Raw genomic sequence first — 16,626 nt, forward strand, 5'->3', positions numbered from 1 at the left:
CTGTGCCCACAGGGCCTGGGGGGCATCTGGAGGGTCCCCACGCAGCCTTTTCTCCACCCCTGGTGGGTCCTATTTGCGGGTGAGAATCCAGTAGAGGGCAGTTTGGGGCACCTGCTTCCTGGACACCGTGAGCCTTGCTCCCACATCCGATTGTGATGTGATAAAGGCTGATGACTGAGGAGGGGCAGCCACGGGGTCCCCTCCCTGGCAGACGATCAGGCAGTCAGGAGAGGGAGGGACAGAGCAAGTCAGCTTTGGTGGCCCCCACCCCAGACCTGTACCACCTTGGGAAGCAGCAGCCCAGAGGCTTAAGAAGATGCTGACTTAAACGTTCAGGGCACCCCTGTCTGGCCAACATGGCTGAAACACACCCTCCGTATTCTTCCTTCAAGAAGCTATCATCTTTCTTCAATGGCATCACCGCTGTAAGTATGTCACAACCCAGGCCCTGGGGCTTTGCAGCCCTTCCTCCATGGCTGGCTCCCTCGAAGACAGAAATAAGTTGATCCAAATTCATTGGCATCCGGATCTGTGGTCCCCAGGGAAGAGGGATGTAGGGCAGACAGACGAGGAGCAGGACGCGGGAACAGGCGTAACCTCCATCGACCCAGAGCTGCTGAAACGGAGCCAGAGGAGTGTGGTCTGGGGGACCCCGGGGTGGGGGGGGGGGGAGGAGCTCGGCTCCCAGTCAAATCCTGCAGAAAACTAAATTGTTTGGGGGAAAGACAGGAGGGAGTGGTTGTTTTCTTGGTCCTTTAAATTTTTCAAAACGTTTTTCTCTTACTATACAAGTAACCCAGAATGTGCATTGTTCAAGAAGGAAGTCTCCTTATAGCAGAACAGTATAAGGAAAGGCCGGCACGAAGCAGAAGGATACCAAATATTGCTCCTCCTCCTCATCTTATTACCTATATTGTAACATTTTGATGGGAATTAAATGAGACAGGGCATTTAAACGGCTTATACCTGTCATGGGCACATTGCTCAATAAATAGCATCATGATTATATCCTTCCAGACATTTATATATATATATATATATATATATATATATATATATTTTGCTGAGGAAGATTCGCCCTGAAATAACATCTATTGCCAATCTTCCTCTATTTTGTTTGTGGGTCACCGCCACAGCATGGCCACTGACGGTCGAGTGGTGTAGGTCTGCACCCGGGAACCGAACGTGGGCCGCTGAAGCAGAGCACACCAAACTTAACCACTATGCCACTGGGCCAGCCCCAATCTACTTTTTCAAAAACTTATTAAGGCATTAAAAACATCTTTCCAGGGGCTGGCCCCATGGCCGAGTGGTTAGGATTGCGCCCTCAGCTTTGGCGGCCCAGGGTTTTGCTGGTTCGAGCCCTGGATGCAGACATGGCACTGCTCGTTGGGCCATGCTGAGGCGGTGTCCCACATGTCACAACTAGAAGGACCCACAGCTAAAAATACACAACTATGTACTTGGGGGCTTTGGAAGAAAAGGAAAAATAAAATCTTAAAAAAAATTCTTTCCAAATCAATAAACATTCTCTTGCAATAGGGATCAGCAACCTACAGCCTTGGAAATATAGATAAAGCTTCTGGGTAAATAAAATAAATTTGTTTAGGGATTGTGACTGGCTGCTTTTGAGCTACACCAGAAGAGCTGAGTCATTTCAACAGAGACCTGTGGCTTGCAAAGCTCACAATATCTGGGGCTTTTCAGAAAAAAAAATTGCCAACCCTTGTCCTATAGCATCATTTAAAACAACTGTCTAGGATCCCGTTGCATGGCTGTGCCACGGTTTACCTACTGACTCTGTATTATTGGTTGCTCAGGTTATTTCTTACGTTTTGTCCTTAACAAACATTCCTGGGCATCCTGGTACTGAGGCACATAGGTGACTATTTTCTTTAGTCTGAATATCTAGAAATGGAATTTCTAGGTAAAGGTTTTTACCATAAAATCTTTAATGTTTTAAACATGAATTGCAAGCTGTCCTTCCCCACTCCCCCCACAAAAGTTTGTTTCTAGCTGCAATGTATGAGAATGTTTCTCTGCATCCTCACTCACTCTGGGTATTATCATTTTTTTAATGTTTTTGCTGATTTTATTGGCCTTTGCTCCTCCTCCCCCGACCCCCAGGAGAGTTCTGCTCGTGTGTAACTAACAGACACTTTTCCCTGTCTGATTTCTGTGCTGAAGGTGTCTGGTGTGGTCCTCATTGGGCTGGGCTTCTATGTCAAGTTCAGAGGAGCTGCCCTAACGAGGGTCCTCGGGCTCTCCCATGCACACCTGCATCACGTTGGCTACCTGTGTCTGGTGTTGGGCTGCATCACGGTCCTGCTCAGCTTCACTGGGTGGTACGGGGTTACCAAAGAGAACAGAGGCACGCTCCTGTTTGTAAGTTGGATCTGCACACGGACCCCAAACTCCCTCATCACATACAAAGCCCTCACTGCAGAGGCTGCAGCCCTCGGCCACCGCCATCCACTATTTTATAGTGTTTATGGCATCTCACTTGATGGCATCAGATGTGTCCCTCTTTCCCTTTAGGACGTGTCTCATTCAAAACCCCTCCCCTGCCCAGCGTCATCCATTATGCTCTCCTAGTTTTTCTTCCCATAATTTTAAGTTCTGCTTCCTCACTGTTAGCTTTGTAGCCCTCCAGAGTTTGATTGTGTGTGTGGTGTGAGGGAGGGGTCTGGTTCTATTTTATTTTTTTCCCAGCTAGGTGACCTACCATCCTCATTACTGAGTGGCCCATCCAGTCCTCCACTGCTCTCTGTTCCATGTGTATGTCCCCCACAAACACAACACTTGCAGTTGCCCTGTGTGCACGAGTACATGTTCAAGTACACGGGGTGTGAAAGTTTCCAGCATGACCGTGCAGACAGCACGGCACAGATATTATACGTCTTACTCATTCTCACATGCGGCTTCGGCTACACAGGTCCCCCAAATCCAGCTGCTTGTTCCCCATTCCCATTTCCCTTAGAATCCTGTTGAAGGGGATTGTCCCACATCTGTCACCAGCATCTTCTCTACTCGTCTCCCAGAGCACAAATGACCTTCATTGTTAGAAGCAGCCCACACACACACCTGAAGCTCCATCATCTCTTGTTTTCTTTCTTAATTAATCCGTTCAGCAAATATTTATCAGACAGGTCCCGTGCCTGCAATATGTCATTTTATCTTCAATATGATGTGGACACTATTTTACCCACAGTCAAAGTTGGAGGAATCCAGGCGTCCTCTCTCTCACACCCCACGTCCAACCCATCGCCAAGTCTGATCGGCTTTACCCTCAGCATCTGTCCCTTCAGAGCCCCCAAGACCTCACTCAAAACCAAAGTCCTTTTGATGGCAGTGGGAGCCACAGAGTGTTCTGGGCAGAAGAAGGGCCCTGACTCAGGTGCTTACAGGCGCCCTCTGGTGGCTGTGGGGGGGACAGCATGTGGAGGGACATGGGCAGAGGGACTGTGTTGGTCCAGGTGGGACAGAGTGATGGCTGGACACGGTGGGGCCATGGAGCGGGTGAGAAGTGGGCAGATTTGGGACAGATTCTGAAGATGGAGCAGACAGGGCTTGCTAATGCCTGGATATCTGTCCTCGGGCCGGCTCAGTCACCCAGAGGCAGAGAGATAGGAATGTTATTAATCTTCACAGTCTGGTACATGAGCCACTCGTCTGGGGTCCCACAACTGCTAAGCCCCAAAGGCACGTTTGCCCTTGTGGGCTGTGGGGACAGCCCCAGGTGTGCATCCACTGTGCTCTCCTGCCTCTCGGTGTCAAAGCAAGACAAGCACAGCCATTGGCCAATCCAGCCACTCAAAGCCTGAACTATCAAGCAGATTTTAGTAATAATAACAACAACAATAATGATAATAGGCATAGACGCAAACAGATGCAAGGGGAGCCGGGAGTTGAGCTGACTTTGCTTCCAGAAGCTCCATAGAGCCCACTGAGATCCCTTAAGCTGGTCCCACTCCCACGTTGTACGGGTGGGGAAACCGAGGCCCAGGTTGGGTGGCGGTTTCTTCTTCATGGATGACTTCAAGACGTCCCCTCTGCTTGCCGTATGCCCCATTATCTTCCACCATGCATGTGAATGTCAGCGGAAACAGAAGCCAGCCAATGTTGGCATTTTCCCCTGGCACCCACCGACCTGTGGCCCCGCATCTCCCCTTTAGCCCCATCCCCTCTCCCCCCATTTGCGGGTCTGAGGTTTCCTGGCCTGCTTCTCCTCCCCACCGTCCCTCCTGTTCTCCACCGGCCCCTGCTGTCTGCACATTCAGCCTTTACTTCACCGGGAGGTCCCCACTGATCCCCACTGAGGCCTCCTGGACGCCCAGAAAGTGCTGGGCGAGAAATGGGCGCCCAGCGAGCGGCTCCTAAGAATACCGCACTGCCAGTATCCTGTACCACCTGCTGGAAGGCGAGGCAGGAAAGAAATACCTGCAGCCCCAGGCGTGAGTCCTTTCAGACTGCAGAGGCCACATGGCCTGGGAGCGGGGGAAGCGGGGCGGGGGGGGGGGGGGGGGGGGGGGTAGGGGAGGGGCAGCCCCCCCTCCCGGAAGCGGCTGAGCAGCCCCCCCACCCCCCTCTGTGTCTTCCAGTGTTCGTTGTTCATGATTTTCATTCTCATCATGGAAATCGGGGTCACCTCGGTGGTCCTTGGGTTCTTACCCACTGTAAGTACAGCGGTGCTTCTCCCCCTCTGCGTTAGGAATAAACAGAATCAATAGGCGCCCCGCCCCTCCCTCTGGAGCCGCCCACGCTGGGCGCCTCTCCTGGGGACCCGGTGATGGCCCACCCGCCGGTCCCCAGGGCCGGAGATCCGCACCTGGACGATGTGAAAGCCGAAAACTTCAGCCCTGCCCTCGAAGGCCTCAAGAAACTGGCCGAGTCCGTTTGACCATCTCTCCCGCCTTTGGGGTGAGGGGTCGGGAGGAGGTAATGGGAAAAGCTGTAAAAGTTATTGGAGCTTTGAAATGTGTTCAAAACAGGGGGCTAGTTAGCAAAATGCATCAAAATGACAAAGTCTGGACACTTTGACCCAACCATCCCATCTCGCGGATTCATCCAAAGATTAGCTTGGTCGGGTGCAGAATGACGTATGTACCAGCACGTGCAACAGATTGCCGCCAGCCTAGTGAGCATCCAAGCTGAATGTGTAAGAATCCAGACCAGGGAGTCTGATGCAGGTGGAAAGGAGGAAAGAGGCCCCATATGCACGAGATGGTGCATTTTCCAGCACAGAACCATGTCCACATTTGTGTCCCCCCCAGAAGTCCATCCCGAGACAAGGTTTGGAAGGCTGGTTTATTTGAGAGGAGATCCCAAGAAACACCTGTAGGGGACAGGGAAGTGAGGCAGAGAAGGGAGCGCAGTCCTTAAAAGGTGACCCTGTGGGTACCTGGATTCAGTCCTGCTGAGGGATGTCTGGGATGGAACGCAGAACGCGCGCCTGTTTCCCCAGCAAGGGGCGAGGGAGCTGCGGTATGACTATCCCTTGAGGGGCTGCTCCCAGGGCGCTTGCGCCGGAGAGGCCCCCAGGCTCGGCGCGCAGAGAAATGACAGAGGCCACCGGGACACGCTGGGCAGGGCCCCCAGGAGCCTCTGCTGCTCTTGCTAAGAACAGGCAGAGGCAGAACAATGAGAGTAGTAGAAAGCAAGAAGGAAAATAAGGAGAATAGACTTTGCTTTGGCACACATAGAAGATCTCATTTGGGACACAGGAAACAGTGACAGTCATCGTCGTGGAGGGGGAGGAACTTGGTTGGCTGGGAGAAAAAGGTGGGAGGGAGCCTTTGCATGGGCTCCCCTTCTGTGCTTTGTGAATTTCGAACCATGTGCCTGCATCACCTCTTCGGAAAAACATTTTTTTATTTAGACCTTTGTTTAAAAAATAGAAAATTAAATTTGCTCCTTTGTGCAGAGAGAGAGAGCTGCTGTTGCTAAAGTTGCTATTCAAGACTTTAATCGAGTTACAGCCAAATCGGGGGCGTGGTGGGTGTGTGGGCGATTGGAAAGAGCAAATGATTCAGACTCATTTCTGATCAGTACTACCAGATGCCACGGGCTCCAGACCCACGCTCTCCCCCGGGTCCCTCTCTCGGGGGCGATGGTCGCCTGGGTTCACCTGCCTCCAGCGCAGACCCATGGCTGAGGGCAGGGAACATGAGGGAAGCCGAAAGGAAATCCACACCAGCCCTCTCTGTCCCCAAGAAACCTCCCCACCTGGGGCGCCTGGCTATTTTGTATGCCTTCCTGTTTTATCTTTGAGGTTCAAGACATGGGCTTGGAGCACAACGTTGTGACCCTGAGGATGAACTATAAAGGTTTCAACGAGCCCGATGACTATTCCACGGACTGGAACTCGGTCATGGAGAAGGTGAGAGTTACATCTTTTTTTAACATGGGAAAATAGACATAAACATAAATATACCATTTTAACCATTTTGAAGTGTCCAGTTCAGTGGCATTAAGTACATTAACAATGTTGCACAACCATCGCCACCATCCATCTCCAGAACTCTTCATCCTGCAAAACTGAAGCTCTGGCCCCATTAAACACCAACTCCCCCCACCCCCCAATCCCGCGGCGCCACCATCCTACTTCCTGTCTCTGTGGATATGACTCCTCCCGGGACCTCCTATGGGTGTAGTCACACAGTATTTGTGTTTGTGTGACTGGTTTCTTTCACTTAGCGTAATGTCCTCAAAGTTCATCAATGTAGCCTGTGTCAGAATTCCCTTCCTTTTTAAGGCTGAATAATATTCCGTCGTATTTTGTTGGTCCATTCTTCCATCAATGGACACTTGAGTTCCTCCCACCTTTTGGCTACTGTGAATCACGCTGCTAGGAACATGGATGTGCAAATGTCTGTGCAAGTCCCTGCTTTCGATTCTTATACGTCTGTACTCAGAAGTGGAATTGCTGGATCATATGGTAATTCTATGCTTAATTTTTTGAGGAATTTCCATACTGTTTTCTATAGCATCTACACCATTTTACGTTCCCATCAGCAAAGCACAAGGGTTCCAGTTTCTCCACATCCTTGTCAACACTTGTTTTTTCTTTCTTTTTTTGTTGGGTGAGGAAGATTGGCCCTGAGCTAACAGCTGTGCCAATCCTCCTCTATTTTGTATGTGGGACACCACCACAGCATGGCTTGATGAGCGATGTGTAGATCTGTGCCTGGGATCTGAACCAGTGAACCCCTGGCTGCCAAAGCAGAGCACACAAACTTAACCACTATGCCACTGGGCCAGCCCCTCTGTTTTTTATATTTTTATGATAGTACCCCTCCTCTTGGGTGGGAGGTGCTGAGACTCACATCTTGAGTCTTGCTGTTTGAGGAGCAAGAGCACCTCCAAGTGTCATCTGAGCTCTTGGTGCAGGCAGCTGAGGAGGGGGTCTGGGACCCAGGGAGGGGACAGCCTCTGCCTGTTTCTAGGGCTATTTCACCTGTGAGTCTTGGGCCCAGGAACTGCCGTGGGGTCATGTCCAGGCTCGAGAGGGGCCCACGCTGAGCCCTGTTCAGGGCTCTGGGCACCCAGGAAGGCATAAAACAAAATCCGTGCCCTGTGCTGCTGACGCTTGAGTGCGGAGATGGACAAAAAACCACCAGGTAGACATTGGTCAGGGGTGATAAGTCTGTGAAGAAAAACAAGCTCATAGGAGGGGAGGGTTTGGTTGACTCATAAGTGCTATTTGTCACCTACTTTAGCACACAGTGGGATGGCCTGTCCTGGCTTCCAGATAGTTGGTTGGGGGTCACATGACATGTTCCAGCCAATGAGCTATGAGCAGAAGTGATGTGTCTCACTTCCTGCCAAACTGGCACATTTCATGGCCAGTGCACGGCCCCTCCAGAGCTCTTCCATTTTGCCACCAAAGTGGAACCATCCAGATGGCGACCGCTCCATCCGCCTGAGTCCCCGAGTGACTTTGAGAAACTGAGCTCACCTGCCAAGTTGTGACGGGTGTGTGGCATGAGGGAGAAGTGAACTGTCGAGATACAGGGGCTGCTTGTTACGCAGCATCACTTCCCCCAGCCTGACTGATACAGGGGTTGCGGCTAACTTGGAAAGACGGGTCTGGGCAGGCCTTTCTGAGGAGCAACATTTGAACAGAGATCTGAATGAAGCGAGGGGGGGAGCCCTGAAGATGTTTGAGGGAACAGCCTGTCTAAAGGCCCTGAGGCTGGTGGCCTGAGCCTGATAAGTGTGTTTGAGGAACAGCGAGGAGACCAGCGCGGGTGGAGCTGAGAAAAAGGGCGAGTGGGGTGAGATGAGGGCCTGGAGGTGACAGGGCAGATTGTGCTGGGCCTGTGGGCCATGGTGAGTTCAGCTTTTACCCCAAGGAAGATGGGAGCCATGGAGGGTTCTGAGCCATGACCTGGGGGGAGTAAGGTATGCATGTAGCACAGCTGGCCCTGGAATATTGTAGCCATGGTGACTGGGGTTTCTATTGTGTTTATTATTTAATATTTGAAAGGGAGCTTCAAGTGTTTCTTGTCTTTTCTGTAGCTAAAGTGCTGTGGAGTGCAAAACTACACGGATTTTTCTGGCTCCTCCTTTGAAATGATGACGGGTCACGCCTACCCCAGGAGTTGCTGTAAATCCATCCAGACCGTGGCCTGTGATGGGCACAATGTGTCCACAGACATCATCCACCAGGAGGTAACCGGAGATTTTGCTGGGCATCGCCTCGATAGACCCCGAGGGCTGGGGACTGTTATAGAAATGGCATATTTTCAGGGACCCCAGCAAAAGGGTCTGGGGGAGAGAGAAAGCAGCTCTCCTGGTGTGTTCAACTCATTTCGACCACACGGCCTTGAGGAGTTAGGGTTGCCATTCCCACTTCCCAGATGGGGAAACTGAGGCTCGGGGAGGGGCCGTGATGGTCTCAAGGTCACATGGCTTCAGAAGAGCTGGGATTTGAATCCATGTTGGTCTGAGTCCACTGCCTGGGCCACACCGCCTGCCACACACAGAAATCGAGTTGCAGCAATGATGACACATGATCATCCTCACAATAGTGATGGCAGCCACACGACGGGCCCCTTGCTTTGTGAGTTTGATCCCCAGCGCACCCCTCGAGGTGGGGACTGCTCTTCTCCCATTTTCCAGATGAGGAGACTGAGGCAAACAAAGGTTTCCACAGCCAGGGGGTGGTGGAGCTGGGCTTCCAACCCTCCCCCCAGCTTCCCTTTAACTCCTGCTGCAGGTGAGTGACCACAGGGATCTTCCCTGAGGGAAGAATAGGAACCATTCATGACATAGCCATTCACATGGAACGGCTCCTGCTGGGAGCCAGACGCTGTAGAGAATGGGCCGGGGCAAGTCCCAGGCCAGGGCTTGAGAATTGGACATGGGGCCACACGCTGGCCCAGTGTGCCCTGCACAACCTGCGTGTCACCTCCTGACCTTGCCTCCTCCCACTCATCCCCTCACTCATTCTGTTCCAGTCACACTGTCCTCCTCACTGATATGCAAACACATCAGGCACATGCTTGCCTCAGGGCCTTTGCACAGGCTGTTCCCTCTGCCTGGAACACTTTTCCCCAAGATGTCTTCCTACCTCATCTCTTTCAAATCTGTGCTTAATGGTCACGGCCTCGGTGAGGCTGTTCCTGACCTCCTCTCCATAAAAGCATCCGCCCCCTGACTCACCATCACGCTCCGTCTCCTTACTCTGCTTCAGCGTCTGCCCCAGGCTTGATCACCACCTGACAGTGGTATTGCTGTACTTGCTTATTACTTGTTTTCCCCACCCAAACGTCAGCCCCACCAAAGCAGGGATTTCGTCTGTTTTGTACATGGCTGGGTTGCCAGCATCCAGTTCAGTGCCCAGAACACAGTAGGCACTTGATAAATGCCTAATGAGTGGAGGGGAGCACTGAACTGTGTCAACAGTGAGCTCAAGGCAGCCCAAGCTTCCAGAAGCAAGAAGTGCCAGGGGCCTGGGAGGAGGAGTATCTCAGTGAAGGCAGAATAGCAGGTGGAGGCCCCATTACCTGCGGGTGGCTGCCCCGCCCACCCACTGTTTGATCTCTTAACTCTCTGAACCTCAGTTTCTTCACCTATAAACCAGAGAAAAAAACAGTACCTACCTCATGGGGGTGTAGTAAGAAATGAGTGAGAAAATACATGTAAAGGGCTTTGAAGGTGCTGCTCATATGTAAAGAGCACTCAGAAATAACTAACAGTTACTGAATGCTGACTATGTGTCAGGCTACTGCTATGCTTCATATAGATTCTTTCTTTTAATCCTCACAAAAGTCTTGTGAGGCAGATCCATTTGGTCCCAGTTACCGTTGAGGAAACTGAGGTACAGAGAAGTCTAGTGACTCCTCCAAGGTCATGCAGGTAGCAATAACTTGGGGCATCTGCTCATACTCTTAATCACCACAGTTGGAGGTCAGCACAGATGGATACAGAGGAGTGAGTGGTAGGTTCTGGAGTTGAGGGGGAACAAGGATACCAGGGAAGGTGCTGGGGTGGGGTGGGGGGCAGTCAAGTGAGAAAAGAGCCAAGGTCCTTGTGTCTTTGTCCTCTTGTACTCCCTGAATCCGAGAGGAGTTTGGGTGGCCCGATGGGTGGGCGTTGACGGGGGCTTGGAGTTCACGGGCCCCTAACCAGGTCCCGCCTGCTTTGATGTTTGTGTCCTCAGGGCTGTTTGCCCAAGCTCCTGGAAATAACCAAGACTCAGAGTTTCAACCTAAGCGGGGGCTCACTGGGGGCGGCAGTGATCCAGGTAAGGCCCAGCCCCTCTGGGACACACTGAGCTCTTTTATTGAGCACCCACTGTGTGTAAAGCAGTGTCCTGGGCACTGGACACACAGCAGTGACAAAAGACAAACTCCCTGCTCTGGTGAAGCTGACATTCAAATGGGGGGGATGGATGATCATTCAGTTAAAGGTTTCTGCTGGGAAGGAAGTAAAACAGGGCAATGGGATAGGGAAGGGAATAAGAGATGGCCACTCTGAGGAGGTCACATTTGACTACTGACCTGAGGAGGTGAGGGAAAACCATGTATATATATGGGAGAAGACAGTGGGAACAGCTGGTGCAAAGGCCCTGAGGCAGCGATAAGCTTGGCTTATTCAAGGACCAGCAGTGAGGCCCCTGTAGCTGGAACAGGGTGAGCAAGGAGGATGGTAGGGGGTGATGAGTTCAGGGAGTTGACGGGGGTAGATCATACAAAGCCTTATGGGCTGTAGGGAGGGGTTTGGCTTGTATTCTGAAAATGATGGAAAGCCATTAGAAGGGTTTTAACATTCACTTTTGCACTCCACAAGCTTTACTGAAAACTTACTGTGTCTAGGCAATGTTGTAGGCACTGGGGCTACAGCAATGAGCCAAAGAGACAAAAATCCCCGCCTTCATGGGGCTGACATTCTAAAAGACAAGAAATATGATTTTTAAAATTGGCAAATATATTATATGATAGTGATATGTGTTAAGGAGAACTATACAGCTGGGAAGAGGAGAGGGGAGCTCATTTTAAGCAGGGCGATTAATTACTGTGATCACTAATGGTTCCCCCAGAAAGGAGGGAAGGCATGAGGGTGCTGGGGGCCTCAGACCTGATTCAGATGAGGAACAGCTTAGTCTGGGGATCTGCCCTCTCCATCCACCTGTCAGGTCTGGCCCACTCTTACCTGGTAGGAGGCCTGGGTGGGCAAGTGCTGGGGCTCAGAACTCCAGCCCTGTTATGTCACGCACTAGTTCTCTGGCTGAGAGTCAGGATCATGGCCTCCCTCATTTGTAAACCGGGCTGTGCAATTGTTGGGAGTCATTCGTGAGGTGGAGTACGTCAGAGGCTGTGCACAATGCTCTGATTCTGGGAAATCAGCAAGCATGAGCCGACTCTGGGAAATTATCGTCATCAGCTCCAGGGAGGTCCTGATTGTCATCCACTCAAGGCAAGGATTACAGTGAGGGAGTGGCTGAAAGGTGGTCCTGTACACCACCAGAGATGCTCAAAGGCCAGTCACCATGGAAACACTATGTACAGAGCTGTTCTCATCCCTGACCCTGTCCGAGGAGGAATCTTGGCTCAGAGCTCCACCCAGACAGGCCCCAGGGAGAAAAGAATGAACTGATAATCCAGGGCAGTAAATGGAAGTTCTTTTCAATTAAATTGGCCCTACTTTTTACACTCACTATCTAGATTGTAAAGATAGAATGAAGTATGGTTTCTCATGGGCAGAATGGATGACGCAATAAATATTGGCAGAATATCGCTGAACTTTCAAAAGTCAGGTTTCCCTTTTGAAAAAGGAAAACTCTCACCTCAAACACTAGGCTAACCAGGCAGGAGTTTCAGTGACTGCACACAACAAAGACTTTGCAGAATCAGTCCCAGAGAGTCACCGAACAAGCAAACAGCAGCAGCAGCAACCACAAACAGCAATACGAAAAAACCCCTGGGGAGTCGGGGCAGGGGAGAGTGATTTTCAAAGGACCACATTATAGTATTTAAAATGTCCAGTTTTCAACAAAAAGTTATGAGACAGGCAAAGGAACAAGAAAGTGTGGCCAATACACAGGAAAAAAAAAAAATCAGTCAATAGAAACTGCCCTAGATGGAAGCCCAGATGTTGGATTTCCTAGACAAATACTTTAAATCAGCTGTTATAAATATATTCAAAGAACTAAAGGAGAAGATGAGAATATGTTTGATCAAATAGAGAAGATCAATAGAGACAGAAATGATTTTTTAAGAAGCAGCAAATAGAAATTCTGGAAAATTAAACGGAAAATTCAGTAGAGTGGCTCAGCATGTGATCTGAGTTTTCAGAAGAAGGAATCAGTGAACTTGAGGGTGGTCAGGTGAGATTATCCAGTTGAGGAACAGAAAGAAAACAGAATGAAGAAAATGAACACAGCCTCGGAGGCCTGTGGGACACAATCAAGCACACAAGCATCTGTAGAATGGCATTCCAGGGCAGGAAGAGAGAAAGAAAAAGGCAGAAAGAATATTGGAAGAAATAATGGCCAAAAATTTTCCAAATTTGATGAAAATCATGGATCTACACCTCCAAGAAGCTCCATGAATTCCAAGGAGGATAAAGCAAAAAGACCCACACCTACACATAGTATAGTCAAACTAAAAAGAAAAAGAATCCTGAAAGCGAAATGTATGGATGCAGCTAAAGCAGTGCTTAGAGGGAAATTGATAGCTGTAAATGCCTATATTAAAAAATGAATGAAGTTTTCAAATACATAACCTAACATTCACCTTACAAAACTAGACAAAGAAGAGAAAACTAGGGGGCCAGCCCCGTGGCCGAGTGGTGAAGTTTGCGCACTCCCCTTTGGTGGCCCAGGGTTTCGCCGGTTTGGATCCCAGGTGTGAGATGGCACCGCTCATCAGGCCATGCTGAGGCGGCGTCCCACATAGCACAACCAGAGGCACTCACAACTAGAATATACAACTATGTACTGGGGGTCTTTAGGGAGAAGAAGAAGAAAAAAAAAAGAAGACTGGCAACAGATGTTAGCTCAGGTGCCAGTCTTTAAAAAAAAGAGAGAGAGGGAAGACTAAACCTAAAGCAAGCAAAAGGGAAAATAATAAAGATTAGAGTGGAAATAAATGAAATAGAGAAAAGCAATGAAATCAGAATTTGGTTCTTTGAAAAGGTCAACAAAATGATAAAGTTGAACCAGATAGAAAAGAAAAAAATAGAGAAGACTCAATTTACTAAAATCAGGAATGAAAGAAGGGGACATCACTACTGGCCTTTTAGGGGGACAAAAAAAACTATAAGAGAATACTGTGAATAGTTGTATGCCAACAAATTAGATAATCTAGATGAAATAGACAAATTCCTAGAAAGACACAAACTGCCAAAATTGACTCAAGGAGAAATATAAAATCTGAATAGACCTATAAAAAGTAAAAAAATTAAATTAGTAACCAGAAGACTTCCTACAAAGAAAAGATCAGGCCAAATAGCCACACTGTTGAATACCACCAAATATTGAAAGGAGAATAGCATTTTTTTCAAAAACTCCTCCAAAAAATAAAAAAGGGAGCATTATGTCCCAACTTACTCTATGAAGCTATTCCAAGACATCATAAGAAAAGAAAACCACAGATCAATAACTCTTGTGGATAAAGAGGCAGAAAGCCTGAAAAACATATTAGCAAACTGAATCCAGCAACACATAGAAAGGATTATACACCAGGACCAAGTGAGATGTACCCCAGGAATGCAAGGCTGGTTCAACGTACAAATATCAATTGATGCAACACACTATAGTAACAGAATAAAGGACAAAACCACATGATCATCTCCATAGATGCAGAAAAGCCGTTTGACAAAATCCACATCATTTCATAATAAAAACACTCAACAATCCAGGAATAGCAGGGAACGTCCTCAACCTCATAAAGGACATCAGTGAAAAATTCATAGATAACTTCACACTTCATTGTGAAAGACTGAATATTTTCCAACTAAAATCAAGAACAAAGACAAGGATATCCACTCTTGCCACTTCTATTGAACATTGTACTGGAGATTCTAGCCAGGACAATTGGGCAAGAAAAAGATATAAGGGGCTGGCCCAGTGGCTCAGCAGTTAAGTTTGCACGTTCTGCTTCAGCGGCCTGGGGTTCACTGGTTTGGATCCTGGGTGCGGACATGGCTCCGCTTGGCAAGCCATGCTGTGGTTGGTGTCCCATGTGTAAAGTGGAGGAAGATGGGCATGGATGTTAGTTCAGGGCCAGTGTTCCTCAGCAAGAAGAGGAGGATTGGCAGCAGATGTTAGCTCAGGGCTAATCTTCCTCAAAAAAAAAAAAAAAGAAAGAAAGAAAAGGAACAGATATAAAAGGCATTCAGATTGGAAAGGAAGAAGGAAAATTATCTATTCACAGACGACATGATCTTGTATATGGGAATTGTAAGGAATACACACGCATTATATCACCACCAGCTGAAATATGGATCATTCTCATTAGTCTGATTTGTGTTTTCAAAGTGAGTATTTTTTTCATTGTACAAATTTATAATATTGATTATGTATATGCAAATTATACAACACCCTCTTCCCCAAGGAGGTCGTAACAGTCAGGATCCCAGCAGGAAACAGAATGCAGCCCCCAGATGGTCCTTCTAAGAAGCTTCCAGGGAACTCCTTCCAGAGGCGTGGGCAGGGTTAAGGAAAATGAGGGATGTTGAGGCACTCAGGGGCTAGCAACACGGGACCTTTTACTTCTAGGCCTGAAGAGGTGAGGACAGCAAGAGCCAAGGAGGAGGGGTCATCTGCTCACAGCTCTGGTCATGGAGGGCTCAGGATGGGAAGAAGAGTGGGAGCAACTGATGGAGAAATACCCCAACCTTTCCTCCAGCCCACCCATCGCCTGCTGGTGCTTCCTATTGGCCAAACCTAACAGGAAGTGAGCGAGCAGGGGATTCTGGGAAATGTAGTTTGCAGGACCTGGGGGAGGGCAGAAGAGAGTGGAGACAGGATCTGGGGGAAGTAAAGAGAGAATGACTGATGGGCATCATGATGGGCCACCACCTTCTACCCACAGCTGAGACTGATTGTGGTAACAGGTCCAAATTCTCTCCAAGTTGGCCCTGAAGGACATTCTGCCATCTGTAAATCCTTGCCTCTTGCCTTTCCGGAGCAGGGTGCTCCCCCTCTCTGTGTATCTGATTTGATTTGGGTTTGGAGGTCCCTCAAGTTGGTTCAGTGTTTCTTCTCCCATTTCAGCTGCCAGGAATTCTCGCCACCTTGCTGCTGTTCACCAAGCTGGGCTGACAGACCTGGGGAGGACAGGACACCTGGACCCACCTGGCTGCTGGAGCAGTGGTCTCATTTTTACTTTTCTGTGGCACTCACCTGCTTCTTGGAGGGAGATTCATAATGCTTTTATTATCAGGGGAACCCCTGTCATCCTGACTCCTTCTCCTTCGTTTTGTTTTCCACACCAGCTGGCAACGATTTCAGTTCTAAGTACCTGAACGGGATGACCCAGCCTTCCTTCTCATGCAGCGTTTTTGTTTTATAAATTGTTTTGTGAAAAAAATCTTCAAGGTTCACAAAAGCCAAGAGAATTCATCCAAAGAAACCCCCACATACTCATCACCCAGATTCAACAATCACCAAAAGTTTGACATATTTGTTTCATTCTCACTTTTGCCCCCTTGAGGAAGTATTTTCAAACAAGTCACAATGTCATTTCCCCCCCTCATTGTTCGGCACATATCTCTAAAAATGTATATATTTGGATCTTTATTTATTTGCATATTATGTTTGCAAGCATAATGCCATGCTCACACTTGACGGAATGTTTACGTCCCCCTCGAAATTCGGACATTGAAAGCTAACCCCCAAGGGAATGGGGTGAGGATAAATTAGAAACCTCTGGATGTTCTGTTAAAGCACAGGTGTCCGGGCCCCACCCTCAGAGCTTCTGGCTCGGCAGACCTGGAGGGGGCCCAGGAATCTGCATTCCTAGCGAGTTCCCAGCCGATGTTGCTGGTATAGGGAACACACTTTGAGAAACACGGCTCCAGATTCTTTCTCCTCTTCCCCAACCCCGCCTACCTTCGATCTGTTGCAGAAAGAGTGTGGAATGCTGGGGAGTGCCCTGCCTTCTGGACCTGCTGCTG

At 49.1% G+C, this 16,626-nt stretch overlaps 1 protein-coding gene across 2 annotated transcripts; it reads left to right on the plus strand.

Annotated features, from left to right (window-relative positions):
- The first annotated feature begins 356 nt into the window (after positions 1-356).
- TSPAN16 (tetraspanin 16) lies at positions 357-16,105 on the plus strand. Of its 2 annotated transcripts, XM_014865540.3 has the most exons (7): positions 357-425; positions 2,188-2,385; positions 4,602-4,676; positions 6,272-6,379; positions 8,521-8,673; positions 10,667-10,750; positions 15,725-16,105. In XM_014865540.3, the coding sequence occupies exons 1-7, from the start codon at positions 357-359 to the stop codon at positions 15,770-15,772; spliced, it is 735 nt and encodes a 244-aa protein (XP_014721026.1). In that variant the 3' UTR covers positions 15,773-16,105. The 2 variants fall into 2 exon arrangements, with proteins under 2 accessions (XP_014721026.1, XP_014721028.1); XM_014865542.3 differs by lacking the exon at positions 4,602-4,676.
- The last annotated feature ends 521 nt before the right edge of the window (positions 16,106-16,626 follow it).

The sequence above is a fragment of the Equus asinus genome, chromosome 20, assembly GCF_041296235.1.
Source record: "Equus asinus isolate D_3611 breed Donkey chromosome 20, EquAss-T2T_v2, whole genome shotgun sequence".
Taxonomy (NCBI): domain Eukaryota; kingdom Metazoa; phylum Chordata; class Mammalia; order Perissodactyla; family Equidae; genus Equus; species Equus asinus.